At 31.0% G+C, this 22,119-nt stretch overlaps 2 protein-coding genes across 2 annotated transcripts; both read right to left on the reverse strand.

Moving 5' to 3' along the window:
* Nucleotides 1–9,824: 9,824 nt before the first annotated feature.
* Nucleotides 9,825–14,605, reverse strand: LOC124938352 (uncharacterized CRM domain-containing protein At3g25440, chloroplastic). The gene is made up of 4 exons (XM_047478772.1): nucleotides 14,411–14,605; nucleotides 12,931–13,381; nucleotides 11,895–12,296; nucleotides 9,825–10,483 (listed from the first exon to the last, which is right to left on the reverse strand). Exons 1-4 carry the CDS (start codon nucleotides 14,503–14,505, stop codon nucleotides 10,346–10,348), a joined length of 1,086 nt encoding a protein of 361 aa, XP_047334728.1. The 5' UTR covers nucleotides 14,506–14,605; the 3' UTR covers nucleotides 9,825–10,345.
* Nucleotides 14,606–15,938: 1,333 nt separating this feature from the next.
* Nucleotides 15,939–18,097, reverse strand: LOC124937866 (protein WHAT'S THIS FACTOR 9, mitochondrial). Its single transcript, XM_047478196.1, has 2 exons — nucleotides 16,634–18,097; nucleotides 15,939–16,310 (listed from the first exon to the last, which is right to left on the reverse strand). The coding sequence occupies exon 1, from the start codon at nucleotides 18,020–18,022 to the stop codon at nucleotides 16,730–16,732; it is 1,293 nt and encodes a 430-aa protein (XP_047334152.1). The 5' UTR covers nucleotides 18,023–18,097; the 3' UTR covers nucleotides 15,939–16,310; nucleotides 16,634–16,729.
* Between the last annotated feature and the right edge of the window lie 4,022 nt (nucleotides 18,098–22,119).

The following is a 22,119-nucleotide window of genomic DNA, read 5'->3' on the forward strand; positions in this document are numbered from 1 at the left end:
ATCATTATACAAACCTTCTAAGAAGCTCAATAGTCACACGCTATTCAAGTAGGGCTACGATACTCAAGTGCGGGTACAACACTCAAGTAAAGTTATGCTACATCAGCACGCGGAGCTCTACAACACGCCATCATTGAATGCAAAGAGGTTGTGACTCATACATATAAGTGGATCTTAATCAAGAAGAAGTGTTCTCCTTTTTAGCTTATCTTCTTGGTTCTTTTGACATTATTCATCTACGATTAAAATCACTCTCTCACTATCCTAGTTGTAATTCGTATACTCGTTATTTTCCATTAAGATAAGCTGGGAGAGAAATTGATGTAACATCTATTAAGAATATTAAGTGTTGTAAATTGAACAGAGGGTGTCTATTCAACAGAGTGAGAGCTAGGAGTTCATAACATGCATTGTTAAGACCTGGGTTTTTGACCGAGCTTGTGTAGATGCTATACAAGTTAAAGTATTCTAGTGAATCCTTCAGGAAACAGAGGAAAGGGTGACGAAAGAGTTTTTATCTCCGAACATCCATAAATAACTCTGTGTCCATTTATTACTATCTTATTCATCTTGCATCAATATGTTTCAAATCTAGCGAGTAATTCCGCACTTGAATCTGATTCAAGAGCTCGCAAAGATTTGTCACGAGAATAGAAACAAGTCTTAACCTCTAACAGGGTTAAAACCTAATTGGAAGTCGATAGTCATTCAACAATAATCAAACCCCACCGGTTGTTGTTGACGCCGATCCCAACAAATTGTAATGTATGAAATTAATGATGTTGAATAATTGTATTGTATGAAATATGTGTTAATTTTTGTAGATTTTAATGCAACATAATGTTCTAAATGTACTTCAAACAATGGTTCTTAATGTTGAAAGGCCACATATTTCACCATAGCATTGATGAGGCTATGTTTGTAGATGAAAATGATGAGGCTAACAAATGGTGAAAGCCTTTCTATGGAAGTTTCTAATTCTAATAGGGAAATAGGAGTCTCATCTTCTTTTGAGCCGCCAGTTAATCCTTAATTTCTAATTATAAGCATCGCTATATCATTTCAATGTTATTATTTTTCTTTGGTCATAGACAATTTTTTACTATTAGGATAGTGTTTGAATTACTTAGATTTTTTCTATTCAATTTTTACAACAATAACTCGCGCATATGACAATATGCATGAGTTATTGTAATACGTGTATTACAACAATAACTAACGTATATTACAACAATAACTCACGCATATTGTAATATGCGTGAGTTATTATAATATGTGTATTACAACAATAACTCACTTATATGAAAATATGCGTGAGTTATTGTAATATGCGTATTACAACAATAACTCACGTACATGACAATACGCGTGAGTTATTGTTGTAATACACGTATTACAATAACTCACGCGTATTGTCATATGCGTGAGTTATTGTTGTAATATGCGTATCATCAACTCACGTATATTACAATAACCCTTCGTTCTATACTAACCATCGGTTACATCAACTCACACATGTTACAATAATCCTTCGTTTTATAATATTTTCACACATCATCACCAACTCTAACAAACCTTGATATCAAGATTTTGTATCGAATGGTCCGTTGGTAGCTGGAAATGATGTGTAAAAATCTTATAGATCATAAAAATGACATAAAAGGAAGATCTCACGCGTATTGTAATAACTCACGCGTATTGCAATAACTCACGTGTATTGTCTTTCTATAATATTTTCACACATTTGAACCAGCTCCAACAAACCATGATATCAAACCTTGATTTCGTATCGGATGGTCCGTTGGGAGCTGATCCAAATGTGTAAAAGTCTTATAGATCATAAACGTTGCCTCTCTATAAGACTTCTACACATCTGTACCAGCTCCAACAAACTTTGATATCAAGATCTCGTCTAAATGGTTTGTTGGGAGCTGGTCTAGATGTGTAGAAGTCTTATAGAGATTTCATTGTGAACCTCCATGCTAAAATTTTGCCTTCATATATAGAAGTGTAAAGGACATAAAAAGAAGTGTTTCAATAATGTGAATATATTGTTTCAATAATGTCAATATATTGTTTCAATAATGTCAATAATTACAACAACTCACGCATATTACAACAACACACGCGGATTACAACAACTCAAAAGACTATCACATACAAGAATAACAATTCATGTCTCTATAATTTGGTTAAACAACCAGACTGTCCACTTTTGTCTAAAAAAAGTCATTTTATCTGATACAACATCTTTTAGACCAAGTTTAGCAGTCATGTACTCTATATACATTAATACAAATACACCACAGTCCCTACTTGATTTTGCTTTTGGGAGTTCTGGGTGTGGGATTCTGTGAAATGTGAAACTGTCTGTGGTCATCTTAGGATATTTGACAATTTCCACTTCAAACATTGCTTGTTTAAGAAAGTAGGGAAGCATTTCACATATGGGTTGCATGAATTGTGCAAATTTTTCGTCCTTGAAAATTGACTGATCACAATCATACACGTCAATTCTCCATTCTCTAAGTCACACCACACATAGTACCTAGTGCAGAAATTCGAGGTTGAGTTGCACATAAATGTCATCAACCGTGCTCCACATCAGTATATATATTTCTACTAACCCCAGTAGTACACATAAAAGCTTACATCAAAAGAAATGACTTTTGGATTCTCAACAAACTTTTGATAGTTTACTGACAACAAAGTAGTTAGATGCACATCCGCGATTGTGAAATCCTTAGTGTAAGTCTTAGGGTAAGTGGTTGCTCTTTTTATTAGTAGAAAACATACGGCATTGATCTCCTACACAATACGCGTGAATTATACAATATTCATGATTCCACACTACGCGTGAATTATACAAAATGCGTGAATCATACTCTATAATGAAGAATACCTCATCAATGAGTCACTTAGCTTTCCTCAACATTGTATTGAAGAATTTATAGCCTGTAGAGCCAGTATTGACCTCCACCATTTTAAATTCATTTTTTTTTCTCACCAAACTCGTCAACTCTTTTAGTAGTTCCGGATCAAATTTCACCAAAGGATCAACCTTGATTGGATATTTGACTCTCATTTTTTTAGAAGGGTCGGTGTAAGGAGTAAATAGTCTCGACCTCGACCTCTTTCTCTTATATTGGACTGTAGTATCATTGACTTCCAACACATCATCCTCCACCTTCTACTTATCCTTCTTATCCACCTTCTCCACAAACACATCATCCTCCTTGTCTTCCTTATTCTCCACCTTCTTCTTTTGCACATTCTTCTTGTCCACAAACACATCATCATCCTTCAGCACCACATCTTCCACCTTCTCCACCAACAGAACCTCAATCTTGTCCTGCACATTGGAAAAAATTAGATAAAATGCGTAAATTATAAAAAATACGTGAATTGTACATACATCATCCTTGAGCACCACATCCTTCTCTATATCCTCATCCTTCAGCATCACATCCTTCTCATTCACCTTCTCCACATCCTCAATTAAACTTCTACACATCATCAATCTTATGTGAATTGTACAAAAAAAATTAAACAAAATGCGTGAATTGTACATACCTCATCTTTCAACACCACATTTTTCTCCACCTTCTCATTCTCCTTCTCCACCACATCATTAAATTTTTGCACATCATCAATCTTATGTGAATTGTACAAAAAAATAAGACAAAATGCGTGAATTGTACATACCTCAATATTCTTATTCATCACATATTCCTCCACCATCTCATTCACCTTATCCACCTTATCATTCAACTTCTACACATCATCAATCTTATGTGAGTTGTATAAAAAATAGACAAAATGCGTGAATTGTACATATCTCAATCTTCTCATTCATCACATCTTCCTCCACCATTTCATTCACCTTATCCACCACATCATTCAACTTCAGCACATCATCAATCTTATGTGAATTGTACCAAAAATTAGACAAAATTCGTGAATTGTACATACCTTAATCTTCTCATTCATCACATCTTCCTCCACCATCTCATTCACCTTATCCACCACATCATTCAACTTTTGCACATCATCAATCTTATGTGAATTGTAAAAAAAATTAGACAAAATGCTTGAATTGTACATACCTCAATCTTCTCATTCATCACATCTTCCTCCACCATCTCATTCACCTTATCCACCACATCATTCAACTTTTGCACATCATTAATCTTATTTTAATTGTACAAAAAATAGACAAAATGCGTGAGTTAGACAAAATGCGTGAATTGTATCTACATCAATCTTCTTATTCACACATTTTCTTCCACCAAATTCTCAATCTTCTCATGAAACTTCTACAAATCATTAATCTTATGTGAATTGTATAAAAAATTAGACAAAATGCGTGAATTAGACAAAATGCGTGAATTGTACATACCTCAATCTTCTCATTCAAAACATCTTCCTCCGCCATCTCATTCGCCACATCCTCAATCTTATCATTCAACTTCTGCACATCATAAATCTTATGTGAATTGTACAAAAAAATTAGACAAAATGAGTGAATTAGACAAAATGCGTGAATTGTACATACCTCATCCTTCAACACCACAATCTTCTCATTCATCACATCTTCCTCCACCATCTCATTCACCATATTCTCAATCAACATATTCACCTTCTCCAAATCTTCCTCATTCACTAGATACTCATCCTTCTCCTCTAACACATTAACCTTTTCCACATCTTCCTCCTTCACCAGATCCTCATCCTTTTCCTCCAATAGATCATCATCATTATCTTCCTCATTCACATTCTTCACATCCTTTTCCTCCAATAGATCATCATCATTATCTTCCTCATTCACATTCTTCACATCCTCATCCTTGTCTTCCAAAAGATCATCATCCTTGTCTTCCTTAATCTTCTCTTTGTATTCCTCATCATTCTCCACCACCATCTTCTTGTCGTTCTTCTTCTTCTCCGCCTTAACATTCTTCTTCTTCTCCACAAACACATCCACATCTTCCTCCTCGATCTTATGTGAATTGTACAAAAAAAAATTAGACAAAGTTGATCCAATCGTCTCCACCACCATCTTCTTGTCATTTACCTCATTTGTTAGTTGATCCAATCTACATCCATCCTGGGGAGTTGTTAATGTTGGAGTCATTTGAAGGTCATCATCATCTGGGGGATCTGTTAATGTTGGAGTCATTTGAGAGCCATCATTATCTACTTGAGTCCGACTCAAGTATCCATTTAATCTCATATATATTCAAATTAACCACAACTCTCGACCCGGTAATTCGGACACTTTAAAAATTAAGCATCATTATATATATATATATATTTGATTATACATATTTATAATTACTCATTGTTATAGACTTAAGTGAATAATGTTAAAAATAATAATATAAAATATGAAACTTATTTTAAAAATTGAAAAAAAGTTGAACGCACTACTCTAACAAAATATCATCAAAATACCGCTTTATCCTTTTATATTTAATAAAACTACTGCTATATATAAAATCGTATTACTTTTTTATTTTTTTCTCACTTTTTATTTTATTTTATATTAATTTATCTAATTATTTTTATGAGATTATTTTTAAATATTATAAAATAAAATTAAATAAAAATAAGATATATATATATTATTAACTCATATTTAATAATATATATAAATTCATGTTATTCTTTTTAATTGTGAGTACAACAAATTTCTTCTTTTCTTTGTTTATAAATTATTTAATTATTTTTTACGTGATTAATTTCAAATGTTATCAAATAAAAATATAAGAGAAATATTTATATATTATTATTATCTCATATTTAATGTTATATATAAATATAAAGTCGTATTATTTTTTCAATTCTTTTTTATTATAATTTTTTATTATTATGAGTAAAACTTCTTTTTATTTTTAAAGTATATATATATATATATATATATATATATATATATATATATTAAGTTAATCAATTATAATTTAATATACTAATTAACAATATAATATTTATTTTAATTCTTTTTTATATATATTAAATTTTATACTTTAATATATTAAGTTTATTAACTAATATAAATAATATATGATAATATAATAGTCTAGATATATTTGTGATATATTTGTTCATATATTAATTTTAGGTATTAACAAATTAACTGAAATATTAATACTTAAAGATGTTCCTATTTGTTAATATAATTTTTTATCCTTTAATATTAAATAGTTAGAATTCAATATTAAGTATTTAGATTTTAATTTTCAGTTTTATCCAACACAGTCGTAGACTGTTTTGCTTTTTTTTTTTTGAAATAAATCAATATTTTAATTTATAATAAATATTGAAATAAATTGATTTTATAATTAATATATATTTTATTTTTAAGTTTTTGAACAATGAAATTTCTTTTAAAAAGAGTTGAAAATCTGACCGAGAAAAGAAGTCAAGTGCTCTTTGACTAGGGATGGCAATGGGGCGGTTCGGGGCGGGGAATGCATTTACTGTCCCCACACCGTTTTAATTTCGGGGAATTTTTTAATACCATCCCCACCCCGTTCGATTTTTTTCGGTTTCGGGGAATCCCGCGGGGCACCGTTAATAATTATTTTTATTTAAAATAAAATAAAAATTATACAATAAAATTATATAAACAAGTTTTTTAATATAATATATATTATAATATATTAAAATTTATATTTATTATAAAGAAATAACATTACTACTCTTATAAAATATAGTAAATAAATAAATATATTGAATAAATAAATATATTGATAATTTAATATATTTAATTATGTTTATGGTGTTCGGGGTAGATTCGGGGTGAAATCGGAGCGGGTCGGGGCGGGGGACACAAATACCATCCCCGCCCATTCTCATTCGGTTTCGGGGGAAAATCATCCCAAACGGGGCAATTCGGTTCGGTTTTCGCGGGGCGGTTTCAAATTGCCATCCTTATCTTTGACCCGTTCTTCACCAGATTTCCAAAAAAACCTGGTCAATCAGTGGTTTGGAAAACATTAATTTACTAAAATAGTTTTTTCTCCCTCGTTTTAAATTTTATTTCGACATGGTGAAATGTTGTGGAAACCTATGAGAATTTATTATTTTAATTTGCTAACCAATTCAACAAATCACAAACTAAAAAATCGCGAGTTAGGATTCAACGTGGCAAGGTCCTGAAGGAGTAAAACTGAAATTCCATGGGTTGGGCTTGGGTTTTCGACCTAATCTTTTTACAAACTCTTATAAATACCCTAGCCTAGCTTGTAAAAAATACAGCCTCGAAAACCCTCTATATTTCTATTTCGAATTTTCTAAGCAAAAGCCCAAGATTTGTCTTCTTGGTGCCTTAACTAAATCCATACCTTTAATCGGTGTAAGAATTCTTACTTTGTAATTGTTTCATTTCAATTTATAATAAAATTACAATTTATTTTCTTGAGTTTCTTGAATTATAATGTTGGTTGAATTGTTGGTTTGAGTTTATATTATTGAAATTGAATATGTTTAGAAGATTTTGGTCTTTTCCTTTTGTTTAAATTCAATTGAAACAAAAAAAACTCCCCAAATTCGAATGAATTATTGGTTTGTGTTACTGAATTGGTTAATTATAAGGAAAAAGTTGAAAAGATACTCATTGTTGTATATTAATTTAGTTAAATAATTGCAATGTTAAAAAACATGTTTTTGATATGATTAAAAATAAAAGTGATTAATTTGAAGGATTTTGGGTGATTTTCTTCCATGTGTTATGATTAATTGTTGTTGTGTTTTGTAATGTGATTGTAAATTATGATTAATTGTTGTGGTGTTTTTGTAATGTGATTGTAAATTATGGTTATTAAATTAAAACATAAATTCAAGCACACAAAACGATTTTTGTTTTTTGTTTGTTCTTTCTTACTTTGTGTTGTTGTTCTTGGATAGGAGAGACCAACCGACCGATTTGGCTAACTTTCTGACCGCATTTTGGATGATGACTAAGGAGCCAATCGAAAAAATCAGCCAGTCTCATAGATCGACCGAGGAGCCGACGAGAAAATCAATCATCCCCATGGATTGACCGAGGATCCGACCTAGAAAATCATCCAACCCCATGGCCGGCCTAGAAAAATGTGTTGCCTCTTCAATCTGGTGACCGATGGCCCGACCTAATTTTTGCTTTTCCGACCTTATTTTTCAAGGTTGTTGACAGTTATTTTTATTTTAGCCACGGTTTTAGTCTTTGACCAAAATTTGTTTTTTTAGGGGTTATGTTTGCTTGTGTTTGCTTTGTGTGAGTTTGTGTGTGGTTTATTTTTGTGTTTTTATTGCTTTAATTTAATTGCTAAAAAAAAAACCAACAACAAATATATATATATATGCATGAACATAACAAAAAGAGAAAAAACAAAATTTTCATGATAATGTTCTCTTGATTTTGTCTAAAAAAAATCAAAATTGATAGATTTGAGATCACCGTGACATTTTTCATTCAACCCATTAGTTTTATACATTTTTCAAAAAACACTTGGAATGGATAATTATTTTTTGATATGTGATCTAGTCATGCTGGTGGTTTTGGTCTAACATAATTATCTTTTCTCGGTCTTTATATATTTGTATGTTCTTGTATTTTCTTTACTAACATATATGTTTATATGTTTGTCTATTCTTTGTAAGCAAAAGATAAAAAAAATAAAATAAAAATAACTAACCTCAAATCATGTTAAAAAGGAAAATTTAAAAAAAATAAATAAATAAAACTTCACAATTATTTTAAACGGCCAAAATTATTATAATAAACACATTCAAGGTGTTGTGGGACATAACCGGTTAGAGTAAGAAAATTTTATATCTTGAAATTAATTTAAGTTGATGATAAAATTTAAATTACCGAATTCATAAAGAATTACTAATTGTGGTGTGCATAAGTCTAAATTATTTTTCTAATTTTAAAATTTAGGTAGCGACTCTTAGTCATGAAGTTTATTCTTAATCAATTTTTTTTAAATATACTTATGTCAACCTCCTATTAAAATTTCAATCTCAGATGAGATTCAACAAGAGGGTTAGTTATGAAGCTGATTATAAAATCTATAATTTTCTATTATTTTACTTTTTCGATATTACTTAAAGAATAACATATCCATGTAAAACAAATAAATAAATAAATAAATAAATAAATAAAAGTAATTTAAACAGTATAAGATTCAAATTCAAGCTGAACAATTTTTATCTTGTATAATAATGAATGGATAAGAGAAACATTGTTAATGAATCATCTATATTTGAAAATAAATCTATTGATTGATGCGAAAAAATTTATAAAATTATAAAAAAAAATAGAGATTATATTGATTTAATAGTTATCCGCCAAGATTTAAATAATATATAATTGAACGCCAAGATTTAAATAATATATAATTGAAGGTTAATGTAACCAATTTGATACAATAATGTTTTTAACTTATAAATGATGAGTTGTCAAAAAAAAATTAATTAATCAAAAATAAATCTATTGATTGATGCGAAAGAGTTTATAAAATTATAAAAAATAGAGATTATATTGATTTAATAATTATCAGTCAAGATTTAAATAATATATAATTGAAGGTTATAGTAACCAATTTGATACAATAATGTTTTTGACTTATAAATGATGAGTTGTCAAAAATAAAAATTAATTAATTATTGATTTTGTTTTAAATAATTATTATTACTTGTTTCTGTTTTTAGTAATTTCAATTTAATTCAGTTTAAGAAATTATTAATCTTTTAATAACCATTTATAAACTCTTACAATGATATTAGGTAAGCTCTCCATTTTAAATGTCAAATACACATGAACTCTTTTAAGGAGAAAATTATCTCAAAATGTCAAGTGACTTCCAATTAAGAGCAAAAACAATAAAAAAGTACATCAACAGAATCATTAAAATAAAACATCAAAATGGATTCCTTGTGAGCATGCTTAAGGGATTCTAATCATCTTAGCAACGTCCATACTTCAAGTGTGAAAGGACAAAAAATACACATATGGAGAAGACTTTCATGAGCAACAAAAATATAATTGTCGAGGAGTGTTTCAAAGACAGTACTAAAATTGATTGATGAAATGCCATATACATGTATGTAATGCTAATGGAACCTGGAGTTGGGCTTTAGAAATTGACTCTCCAAGCAAAAAGCCATTTCACAAGAGTTGAACAATGTTTGATCTGATTCAAACTGTTAAATTCCCTGATTAAGCGATTCTCTGAAGCATTGACAACTAATTCTGAGTTATAGGCCTTGCTTCTGTTTGTTGGAGTTGGAAACAACTTTTGCAAATTGATTCCAGTTTTAGCCTTGGCAGTTATGGAATTCCTTATATGATGCATTTTCATAGCTCTGTCTCTTTCTCTTTCTCTTTCCTGTACTGGGCGACATGGTTGTGATACTCTTCAAGCTCCTTCTCCAACTTCTCGATGAACTGACTTGTATGATCCAAGGACTGTTCAAATCTGTATTTTTCCAAGGCCTGCAATTTCAATTAAACATGGTTTGTATAAATCTCTACCAATTGTGTAACTTAAGGCACAAATGCATTAAAATAATTGTGGGCTTAAATATAAGGACATAGACAAAGCAAATAAAGTTGACAACAGATGTAAATAGAATTCTTGATGAGTTAGGTGAAGAGTTCTAAGGCCTTTTTTTTATCTTGGGTTATTTGGGAAAAATCTTGTTTGATGTAAAAGTGGATTATTTGAATAAATGACTAAAATATTCTTAGTATTTAATATATTAAAATATTGTAAAAATAAAGTAATGGTACTTTGGTTGATGATTTGAAGGAAGATTGATTGGAAAAGTGATGGAATAGTGAATTATTTGAAAATAATCCAAAATAACCAACATCAAAAAGCTCTAATTCTACTAAAAAATATAATGATATTCAACTGGAAGGAACACTTCAGAGTTCTGTTAATTGGAAGGAACACTTCAGAGTTCTTCTAATTGGAAGGAACACTTATGTTAAGTCCTACCTGCACTACAACATAAAAGATACCTGATTTTTTTTATGAGGGGATAAAAGATATAGCATTGGGGGAGAAAAAGGTCTGCTTAATGGAATTACAAACATGGTGATGTATTTGATTGTAGCCTATTTCACTACCATTCCAGTTGATTTTTCCACCCGTTAGCTACAGATTATACTTCACTTCTTTCCATATTTTATCACTTCTTTTAAGAATGAGATGAGCCGGAAAGAGAGATAATGGTATTCAGAACTTGATAATGGGATTTTGACCAGCAAACCAGAAAGAATGGAAGATTCCTATTGCGTATAGGAATATCAATAGTTATCTTCTTCAAACCATAATTTACTCCAAATAAACACTACTCCAAGTTCTACTCCCATTTACATGGCATAACTGATGTTTTTGCACATATTCAAAGAATTTCCCATATTAACAAATATGCTTGACATAATTCTAAGGAAATAAATGACCAACAAAAATATAGGGCCTGTTTAATTAAGGGGGATTTAATCCAAATAATAACCCCTTATCTCATCATTAATCACTTCATCAATCAAATCATGAACCAGATTACCCTTGCTTTTCTTATAACATTTTAAATATTAAATACAAAAAATATTTTAGTCATTAACAAAAATAACCCACAAATAATTCACCTTAGCATCAAACAATGTATTTTCCAAAAATCAATTTAGTTAAAAGAAAACCCCACATCAACAAGCTTTAAGTTTACCAGCTAACATGTGAAAAATCAAATACATGACATGAAACAATGTAGAGAGGATATAAGATTTGCAGAAAGATTGCCTACAAATCAGGCTAAACACTGGCAAAATGTTGTGATAAAACTACTGGACATTCATAACATTGACAACAAATTTGAAAGGTTGAAGGAAAACAATGTACCTTGTCCTTAGATAAGGTATTTGGAGGTGACATCACTTCTGGCTGCACATAATTTTTTCCACGATAAAATATTATGGAATTATCAGGTCTGACGTCGATCACAATGCCATTGCTCAACCGTGCGAGCTCTTCAGCATATTCATGAATTTGTCCAGGCTTGCAGGGTTTACAAATGACCTTTACAGACTCATGCTTTTTCCAATGAAGATGCATATTGAGAACAACCCCTCCAAATAAGCCTCTCCTTCCCACTGGCACATAATTTTTCTTTTTCTCACCTATACGTTTCAGGTAAAACTTCTCTTCCTCTGTCAAAATTTCAGGATCATATGTTTCATGTTTAGCTTTAGGTATTTCATACTTCTTTAGTTTTTCAATCAACCAGACTTCCTTCCTCTTAGCCTGAGAAAATAACAATCATTACCAGAGGTCGCCAAAGGAGAAAGAGAAAGAGAGAGGGAGAGAGAGTTTGCACAACATACATTTTAACTAGTCAAACAATAGTAATAACTGCAAAATCATAACAAAATTAGTTCATTTCCTTTTCCATCTGAATCTTAAGGACAGGAAGAGGCAGCATTAACTCATCTTTACCTAAGAATATGTTTCACTGCTGATTTTTTTTTTAATTCTAGCATAATCCTCTTTTCACATTTCAAACAATGATACACTGTCCATTTTCAGGAACTGGATAAATATCTTTTCAACTGATCCTTCTCTCTGAAACATTTGTTTCTAGTTTCAGTAATCTATACACCCTAATTAAGACTTGAGTCTAGAAGGAAGTGCAAAGAATGGAATGAACTTCTTATGTGAATAGTTTTGTAATCATGATTTAAAAAGTACGATTGCCACAATATTAAGCATTTTGTTCTTCTAAAAATCAAAGGAGGTTTCTTTTGGTATCATCAACATGACAACATCATTAGCAAATGACAGTACAGTTCCATAAGTTTGAACTCAATTTAACTCTTTTTAACTGAAAATCAAACAAGAACAGAAGAAATGAATGAGAATGATTTTAGCAGTAGCATACCTTGTCAAGTTTGTATCTAATCCTGACCTCTGGATTTTTAGAGTTCATTTTCCTCTTTGCTTTTAAACGATAAAATCGAAGCTCATTTACTTTTGCCTTCTTTGACATTTTCACCCGCTTGAATATTTTTCTCCCTCTCTTTTGAGGCTCACTTTTATTTAGTGGTTCCTCTATACAAAACCTCATGTTTCCATTCTCCGTCTTCAGCTGGATTGATGCATTGCTAACATTTCTAGCATGTAGGAATCTTAAAGTGGGATTATGTTTTCCATGTGAAAACTTGAAAAATAAAGCATTAGCAGTAGAGGAAGCTTCTAGAGGTTCATTCCATTTGCAACTTCTTTTATATGTGCACATTGTGTGAGAGAGGAAACTCATGTATCTTGTCTTAGGATACAACAAGTGAGTTGTAGCACTAGAATTCGTACCAAAGTCATGTAGAAGACAATCCCTGCAAGGACAATATATAGTGTTTATCATCAAGCTGCCCAAAAACCAAGACAGGAAAAGAAGCCAAGAAAATTTATTAAGGTGAAAAATATTTCAGGTAGATAACCGCTCAAACAAAGATTGGTAAGGAAGTTTGAGTACATGTTTGGCAGCCACTATAGATATGATTGATTTTAAGAACATAATATAACCTCAAATTTCTTTGTTTTTAATCTGATGAATGGATTGCAGACATATGTTTGTTTGATTTCTATTAAAATTTAAGAAGACAAAGAAAACGAAAAAGGAAGAACTAAAAATAATCATAATGACGGCTGTCAATTTGCAAATGTCTAAAAGTCTAGCAAAGAAACTCAACTTGTTTATCAATGCTATCCAGAATGGACATGAACCATACACCTAGAAAAGAAGTTGAAAGAGACTATAAAGACAGGAACTAAAATATGTCATGCAATAAACCATTCTCTTCATAATGATAATGACATGGAGGGCACAATTTAACAACAATGTCATGCATTTATTATTTTTTTGGCCATGATCAAGATGAACCTGTTTTGTAAATATAGTTGTGGCATAGTTAACTTCTATTTCAGTACACATAAAAGCTTTGGTATGCCTAACAGGAAAACCCATCCATCCACTGACAGATTCAACAAAGAACTTCCATATTCCACTTCCACAATAAAACTGTTACAGGTCCATGGGAGTCGCCGCAGGAGTTCTGCCAATCACTTATAATTGTACAAAGAAATAGATTGAAGATACATAATAACTTAGGCATATACAATCTATAACAATCTTGGTCATCAATCTAGAATTATTATACTGATCCAAAACAATCTGCAATAATGAATAATTCTTCAAAACAATGGATGCAAAAGAAAACACAACATAGCTTCTTGATTATCAAGAAAACGGCACTTCTTTTCTGGACCTCAAGAAAGTTCAGCACATTAAATAACTAGGAACAAACCTTAACATTTCATAAGAACAAACTTCTTTAGCAGGTTAATGGGGAAATAGGACTCACGCTATCACATTATGATGAAGGCGATTAGATGCGGCGGCGTAAATACAAGCGGATAGCCCTTTTCTACTAGCGCTCTTCGAAATTCCGGCTAGCATAGCTTCCCTTTTTTCTTCTCCTTCGCTCGAAAAACCTCTAAATCAACGGCGGAGGGGCCGACTTTTGTTTTTCTGCCGGACTACAGGCTTCACCTCCGGTTGACCTAAGAACACGGGGTAAAGTTTCTAAAACTTTTTATACATATAACTAGTAAATTAATTAATATTATTTAACTTATATATATATATATATATATATATATATATAATTATTTGTTTAAAATAATTTATAATTATATTATTTTAATTTTAAATATAATTTTATTAAAATAATTATTTATAATATTTTACTTTATAAAAAGAATTAACATTGTTCTAACATACAAATATTTATAATAATATATAAATTTTAATTAATATATAAATAAGATTTATTTACATAATTATATAAATTAAAATATAAAAAATTATATATAAAATAATGTAAATCATATAAAAATATTATTTATTTAAGACTATATTTATATGATAATTATATATTATTTTTTATTAATTTTAATATAGTTAATTATACAAATAACTTATAATATAATAATTATATATAATAATTTATATAAATATAAAAAAAATAGTTTTTATATTTTTTACTAATTTTTTATACCACCAATAATAAAATATATAAATATAATCGTCTTCTCAAGTTTTTACTCACTTCACTTCATAATTATATTTGGAGACAAATTTTGTATTTTTGTTATTATGTTCGTTTGGTATATTTTTTCTATATTCTTACCAAATTAAACTGAAATTTATTAAATTAGACTTTTATATTTTATTTATTTATATAGTTAATTTTTTTTAATTTAAAACCTAATTAATTTAACTTTATAAATTTTTTTAACCTATTTTTTCTTCAATTATATAGTTGTAAATGTATAAATTTGTTTTTTAAATGGAGTATTCTTATCTTTTATTAAATTTCTTATATTTATTTTATTTTATTTTAGTAAAAGTATTCGTGAAACGATTCGATTAATATGTTAACTTACTATGTAATACCTATAATTTTTTCAGTTCAAAGAAAAAAAAAATCTAAATTTGGTCAAGAGTCGGTGTCATGTCTAGTTAAAAAAAATATGTAAAAATATTAATGTTTAAAGAGATTGGTAAAGATTCCCTATACAAAAATAGGTAAATAAACAGGCATGAAAAGTAAGTCTTGTTGAGTTATATGCAACTATTTAAAAATAGGTAAATAAACAGGCATGAAAAGTAAGTCTTGTTGAGTTATATGCAACTATTTGATAAAAATAAGTAATACAACAGACAAAACTCTAATCTTTTATAAACATTGAAACTATTGTATTTTGTTACCAACTTATATTTGTTTTGTTAGTCTAAAATCATAATGTTCTAAAATATAAGATGCAAAAAGAAAATTTTATAATGATCAAGAAAATAATTTATGGACTCAGTATGGACTGGACTGTATGTACAGACAAAAAAACAAAAATTACTTGCAATAATATAAAATTTATTTCATTGTAATTGTATTTCAATTCCATCAAGCTAACAACAAAATTGGAAATGAACAATTCTAATTCCAATTGAACGAAAACCAGAGACATAGCCTCAAGGGTGTTAAACAAAAGATTGAGACGAGAATAATGGAAGATTCGGAGAGAAAGTGCAACACACTCAAAACTGCATAAACTAAAATAGTACATGAATCACTTTATCCATTCTAATCAGGCTAAGCCCAACTGTCTAAGCAGTCCCAACTTGGATTATCTTCATTTAGCCCAAGAGCAAATCTGAACTGTTCATCATCATCATGTAAAGTAAGGCTTTTGGTTGTGATTTCTGCATACATTAAGTATGGAAAAGACTCAAAACAGTTAGCATATGCTGTTGAGGATCATAGTTTGGGGAAGTGGATAGCATCTTTACCAAGAACATATTGGTTCAAGTTATAGGTAAGCTACACATTCTTCTGATCTAAATATATCTAATAAAGGTAACAAACATTTAGTTATATTTCTATCCCTAATCAAGTTATAAGTAATTTGAGCCATTTTTAAAACTACATAGAACAAAACGAAAATTTTATGCAAGTTTAGATAGAAATTAACTTATATCCCTTAACAAATATGCAAGAAAACACTAATAAAGGGATAAGCATATGACCTTTGGGTGAGAGTTTGTTTCATCAATCTCCATTCTTTCATTTTTTTTTCTTTACTGGCATAGAAGCAGATATTCTTTCTTCTTTGAGAATTAAAAGTTAATCAGAATCAGAAGTTTCTTCTCCGTAGCTCCCGTTCTCAATTTCATACTCTTCCTCCTCAGATTCTTCCAATTCAGGCTCTTCATCTATCTGGTCATGAACCACTTTTTCAAGCTCGGGTATCATGTCCAACCCTTTATGGCGATAAACGAGTCCAGTTCTCATAACATAATAGAACTTATCTCTTAATCGAACAAGTGGGTGCGGATTTACCAATCTTCCACGCCTGTACCCCTCTTTTAAGGCCACAGTTGTCGTCTTACATTTAAGCGAAAGGTAGAATATTCCAGGGTACCTTGTAAATATGCGAGTGAACTTTTCAGGGAGATTTAGCTCTTGTCTCAAACTTCTCAAGTAGTTCCTCTTAGTCTTCTTGTGTATAGTCAAGCTCAAAAGCTCATGTAAGACACCAACAACTCTCTTCTCCATTATTTCACTGTTTGGGTCAAGCCTGCTGGAGTCTTCATATGGTGAAATGTATGGTAATCTCTGAAATTCCTCCATCCATGCCTTAACTTTCTTCTGTGCACCATAACCTCTGGGGAAATTCATCTGAAATGACAGTGATGTTTGTCCCCTCTTAAATTGCCTATACTCCCCACCACCACCACCACCCACTTCTTCTTCTCCTTCTTCCCTATTCTCGACACTCCTATGTAATTCAGAAATGGCGAAATCTTCATTCCAGTGTTGCAGTTTTACGCATAAATCTCCATTCGGCCCTTCAACGAACCGGAAATAATCAGGGTGGTTCTTAATCAGGGTTTTATCGAGATCATCAGGTAAACCCAAGTCCCATTTCAAGGAATGAATTGAATGGAAAGACAACATTTTGTTTCTCGTCATCATGAGAAGACGGGCGAGTCTTTGGACGCTGTCGAGTTCGTGAGTTTTATGCAAATCTTTTTCGAGATGGTGAAGTGTGGATGCGATTTTAGTTAGACGAAAACAGGGCAAGGCAGCGTACCTAGGGTGAGGGAATTCCTCGAAAAGAGTTGGGTAGCGGCGGATGAAGCGGAGAGTGGGAATTGTGAGGCCGAGGAGCTTCTTCCAGTCGGTGATTGTTTTGGAGGTGATGAAGCCAGTGGAAGAGCGGGAAATGGCGTCCTTGAGGAGGGAAGCGGCCTTGAGGTCGGTGTGGTAGTCGATGACGTGGTCGAGGCCCCTGTTCTTCACCCATTTCAATCGGACCTTGAGGTCTTTAACTAGGGTTCGGCATTGTTGGCATCGAAGCGGGGGATTTGCTTGGTTTCTTAGGATAGAGAAGAAGTTTTTTATCCTCAGATTCATCGGACCAAATCTATGGATTTTCTCAGTTACATCCTCCTCCCAGTTCAAGTAGTAGACGCCGTTCGCAAAAACCCAATTTCTGATTTCAGAATAAGATTAATATTAAACCTTATCCACCACAATAGAATATAATCACACTTAAAAACAGGGTTTAACCAATATTTTTTTTATTTGAGGAGGTCACCCTAAAAAATAGGTGAAATGCGATAAGTGCAGACGAAAAAAAAGCACTGATAACCCCTTTTATTGTTTTTGGACGAAAATGTTTGTGTGACGTAATTTTTTATTTTTCAAAAAAATTTAGTTATGAATTTTTTTGGACGAAAATGCCTCAGTTACGTCACGCAATCGTGAGACAAAAAAAAATTTTGAAAAAAAAAAAAATCCGATTGCATCACGCAACTGGAGTTGCGTTACGCAAGGATACAATTGTCATTAAAAAAAAAGGTCACTAAAGCTATTTAAATTATCCCCGCACAATTGGTTATTCACCCTATCAAAGGGTCATTTGCTCAAATTTCCCCCATAAATAACCATGATCGGTTGGTCTAGGGTTTAACCAATTTCTTTTTACACCCCCATAAGTCATAATACTCATAAATAATAACATAAGAGTTTTTTTTTCTCAACTCTTACCACTAAACTATTTTAGGAATAAAATTAATATTAATTCACCAAAATAGAATATATAATCATACTTAAAAAGAGGGTTTAACCAAATTCTAAAAATGAGTAAATCGATTCAACCAAGGCTTAAATCGAACACATTGTTTTCTTATCGGTTTAGTGACCGTCCATCAACACATCCAACAAATGATATTATTAATTAAAATTGAAATATATATAAATTGATTACAACTTATATTTAATTCAATAATATTTTCATTAGAAATTATAATATACATGATTGATTGATATTATTTTTTTAAACAAAATTTAGAATAATATATCCAATTGATTTTCTGATCAATGGTAACTGACAATTTAATAAGATTTTCTCAAAGTGGTTTGATTGTACATTGTAGTATACAAATCAACGTAACTTAACATTAAATAAGAATAAAAAAATTAATTTGGACATATTTGCTTATGTTATAACGAAAATACAAAGATGACGTAGGTAAACGATAAACGAACATGAATTTTAACGTGGTTTACTAAAATAAAATTTGACTACGTCCACCTATATGATATAGATAATATTATTAAAGAGATCAAAACATAAATTATATCATGACAGATTAGGGTTATGACACGAATTTATAGAACACTCGGTCCCTTGAAATCAAATTCATTGTGAATTAAATTTGTTAATTGTTACAATTAACATAAATGTGAATTAAATGAAATTCACATCAAATTCATTGTGAATTAAATTCATTGTGAATTAAATTTGTTAATTGTTACAATTAACATAAATGTCTTGAATGATGCAATTAACAAATGATGTTAATTGCCATTGTAACTACAAAATATTTATTGTAGGATGTAACTTGCAAAGATGATGAAAAGGCAAGCAACGATAACCGTTGGATGAATGGATGATGGATTAGTGACCGTTGGATTAAAGAATTGATTATGAGTTTAATTTTCAACTATAAATATCCCTTCACATTGTATTCCTCTCCACACATTATCTTATCACTTCTCTCTCTAGAATTCTAAAGTTTTTCCTTGTTCTTGTGAGTATTCTTGTGAGTGTTCTTGTGAGCGTTCTTCGAGTTTCTTGACTCGATCATTTCTGTGCGAAACCCGGTGATTGTGATTCAGGTACTTTTGTTTAGTTCGCTGTTGTAGTGGTTTTTCTGTGCTAAATCATTGCAGGTTCCGTTGTACCCTAGGAAGCAGCCACCGACGAAACTCTCCAGCACAAACGGGAGACGGTGAAACTGTTTTAAGGGAACTGTGATTCCACAGGCCTCGGAGCAAACGAGAAGATTTTTCTTCATTTCTTAAATAATCTGTTGTATTGTTTTATTATCATTGTATTATTTTCATATATCATTTACGTGTAATTTTTATGAGATAAGATAACCAACAATGCATTCGTCAATGCCGGACCTAGATGTGTTAGTCAATATGGGATGATTTAGATGAATTCGTCAATGTCGAATGACTCAAATGTATACGTCAATGTCGGATGGTTCAATTGCATTCGTCAATGCATGATAATGGCTCGTATGTTCTATCGTCTCTCTTTTAGATCTATAGTTATCTTGAAAACAACTTAACAACTTCTTTGTTAACCCAAATATTCAAGTCTTCCCAAAAAATCTCTACCTTGACTTGAATACTATAAGATGTCTGAGATGTATTAGTTTCCTCTTCTAAGACCTCGATGATAACATTATCTGTAAGACACAACATAACTGTTGAATGTGTCTTCTCCTCCAGAATGACCATCTCAACGGTTGTTTCTACTCATACCGACAACTTTAGCAACTCCCATAAACCCTATGTTATTTCAGTATAGTCCGCATTTTGATTTAAATCTTCCACATTACTCGTCAAGAATGACAATCTCAATGGTTATTTTCTACTCATGTTGACAACTTCAGCGACCCCACAAGTCTTGTTGTTTCAGAAGACTACATATTCATTTATCATTCTGATCCTTTAGAATGACCATCTCACGATTATTTCTTCTACTCTCGACAATTTCAGCGATCCCCATAAGCCATATTGCTTTAGTAGAGCCCACATCTTGATCTACCATTCTCAAGTTGTTTCTCCTTGTGAACTTGTCGATTTTAATGCTTAACTACGTCATCTCAATTGAATAAACAAACAATCGAATTAACATTACTTTGATACCAATTTGTTATAACAGAAATAGGAGAGATGACGTAAGCAATAAAAGTACACGAGTTTTAACGTGGTTCACCAATATAAAACTTGGCTATGTCCGCTCAGAAAATAGAATATTATTAAGGATATCGGAACATAGATTACATCATTACAGACTAAGATTATGACACAAGTTTATTTAAAACTCGATCCCCCGAAACCCTAACAGATACATAATTGGGACTAGAAATAATTCTCTCAAGACAAAAACTTAAGTTTTTTAAAGTGTCTAGTTGCACCTTTAAATAATCATCAACTAAGTTAACACAATTAGATATTTTCTTAATTGTATTAAGATAATAAAATATCTAATTTTGTTTTGTTTTGTTTTAATCTTACTTCATTATATAAAGATTATATATAAAAAAAATGATTCAATATTTTCTTTCCACAAAATAATTCCGACCATACAATAGTTTCAAACACGTAAAATTTGAGAATTTCAGGATTTAAGAATTTTTTATTAATATATATTTAATTAAAATATATTTTATTACAATATCTCTAAATTAATATTCAAATTAGATATACGATTTTTTTTAATTAAATATATATATATATTTTTTCAAACTCATATATATATTTAAGATATTTCTTAACAAGTTTATCAAACAAAATTCATACCTTGAAGTTGAAAGTTGTGATAATTAATAAAATAATTGTTATTGAACATATTGAATTATATATATATATATATATATATATATATATGTTAGGATCTAGGTCGCCGCTGGTGGACCGGGGGTTGGACCGGTTAGCGGTTCTCACTCGTAGGGTGGTGGTTAATCCGGTTAGAGATTAACACCGGGGTTTCAATACTACACAACCTGTCACAAACCCTTGAACTAGGTTCAAGCGCGGAAGAGGTTTGCTTTCAGGTTGAAGCGGTACGCTTGTATGATAGGAACAGTCGGTTTCGGATGATGAGGATTTGGAGATGGTGGGTCGGTTTCGGTAATCTGGATATTCGGTATGGTTAGTATAGAGTCGGTTTGGAGCGGTATGGTTAAGTTAGTCGGTTATATAATGAAGCCTGCAGAAAGTAAATAACACAACGGATTTTATGGATGTTCGGAGATAAAACTCCTACGTCACCCCTTCCTCTCGAAACCGCGAGAAGGATATTCACTAAGGAATACAAGTACAAGCCGATCGAGACTTATTTTCTGCTCGATAACACTCTTACAATTTACACCGAAATTGTAGAACACACTTTAACTTTCAACACTTAGGCTTTCTAGAATAGCACA

The sequence above is a fragment of the Impatiens glandulifera genome, chromosome 5 (assembly GCF_907164915.1).
Source record: "Impatiens glandulifera chromosome 5, dImpGla2.1, whole genome shotgun sequence".
In the NCBI taxonomy this organism is placed as follows: Eukaryota; Viridiplantae; Streptophyta; class Magnoliopsida; order Ericales; family Balsaminaceae; genus Impatiens; species Impatiens glandulifera.

What these genes read in the sequence shown, in the direction of transcription:
- LOC124938352 (XM_047478772.1), bottom strand. Translation starts at nt 14,505, where the DNA reads ATGCTAGCCGGAATTTCGAAGAGCGCTAGTAGAAAAGGGCTATCCGCT. An exon ending in CTTCATCATAATGTGATAGC is followed by an intron (nt 13,382 to 14,410) that starts GTGAGTCCTATT and finishes TTGTCCTTGCAG; the next exon opens with GGATTGTCTTCTACATGACT. An exon ending in ATACCTTATCTAAGGACAAG is followed by an intron (nt 10,484 to 11,894) that starts GTACATTGTTTT and finishes TTGAAATTGCAG; the next exon opens with GCCTTGGAAAAATACAGATT.
- LOC124937866 (XM_047478196.1), bottom strand. Translation starts at nt 18,022, where the DNA reads ATGAATCTGAGGATAAAAAACTTCTTCTCTATCCTAAGAAACCAAGCA.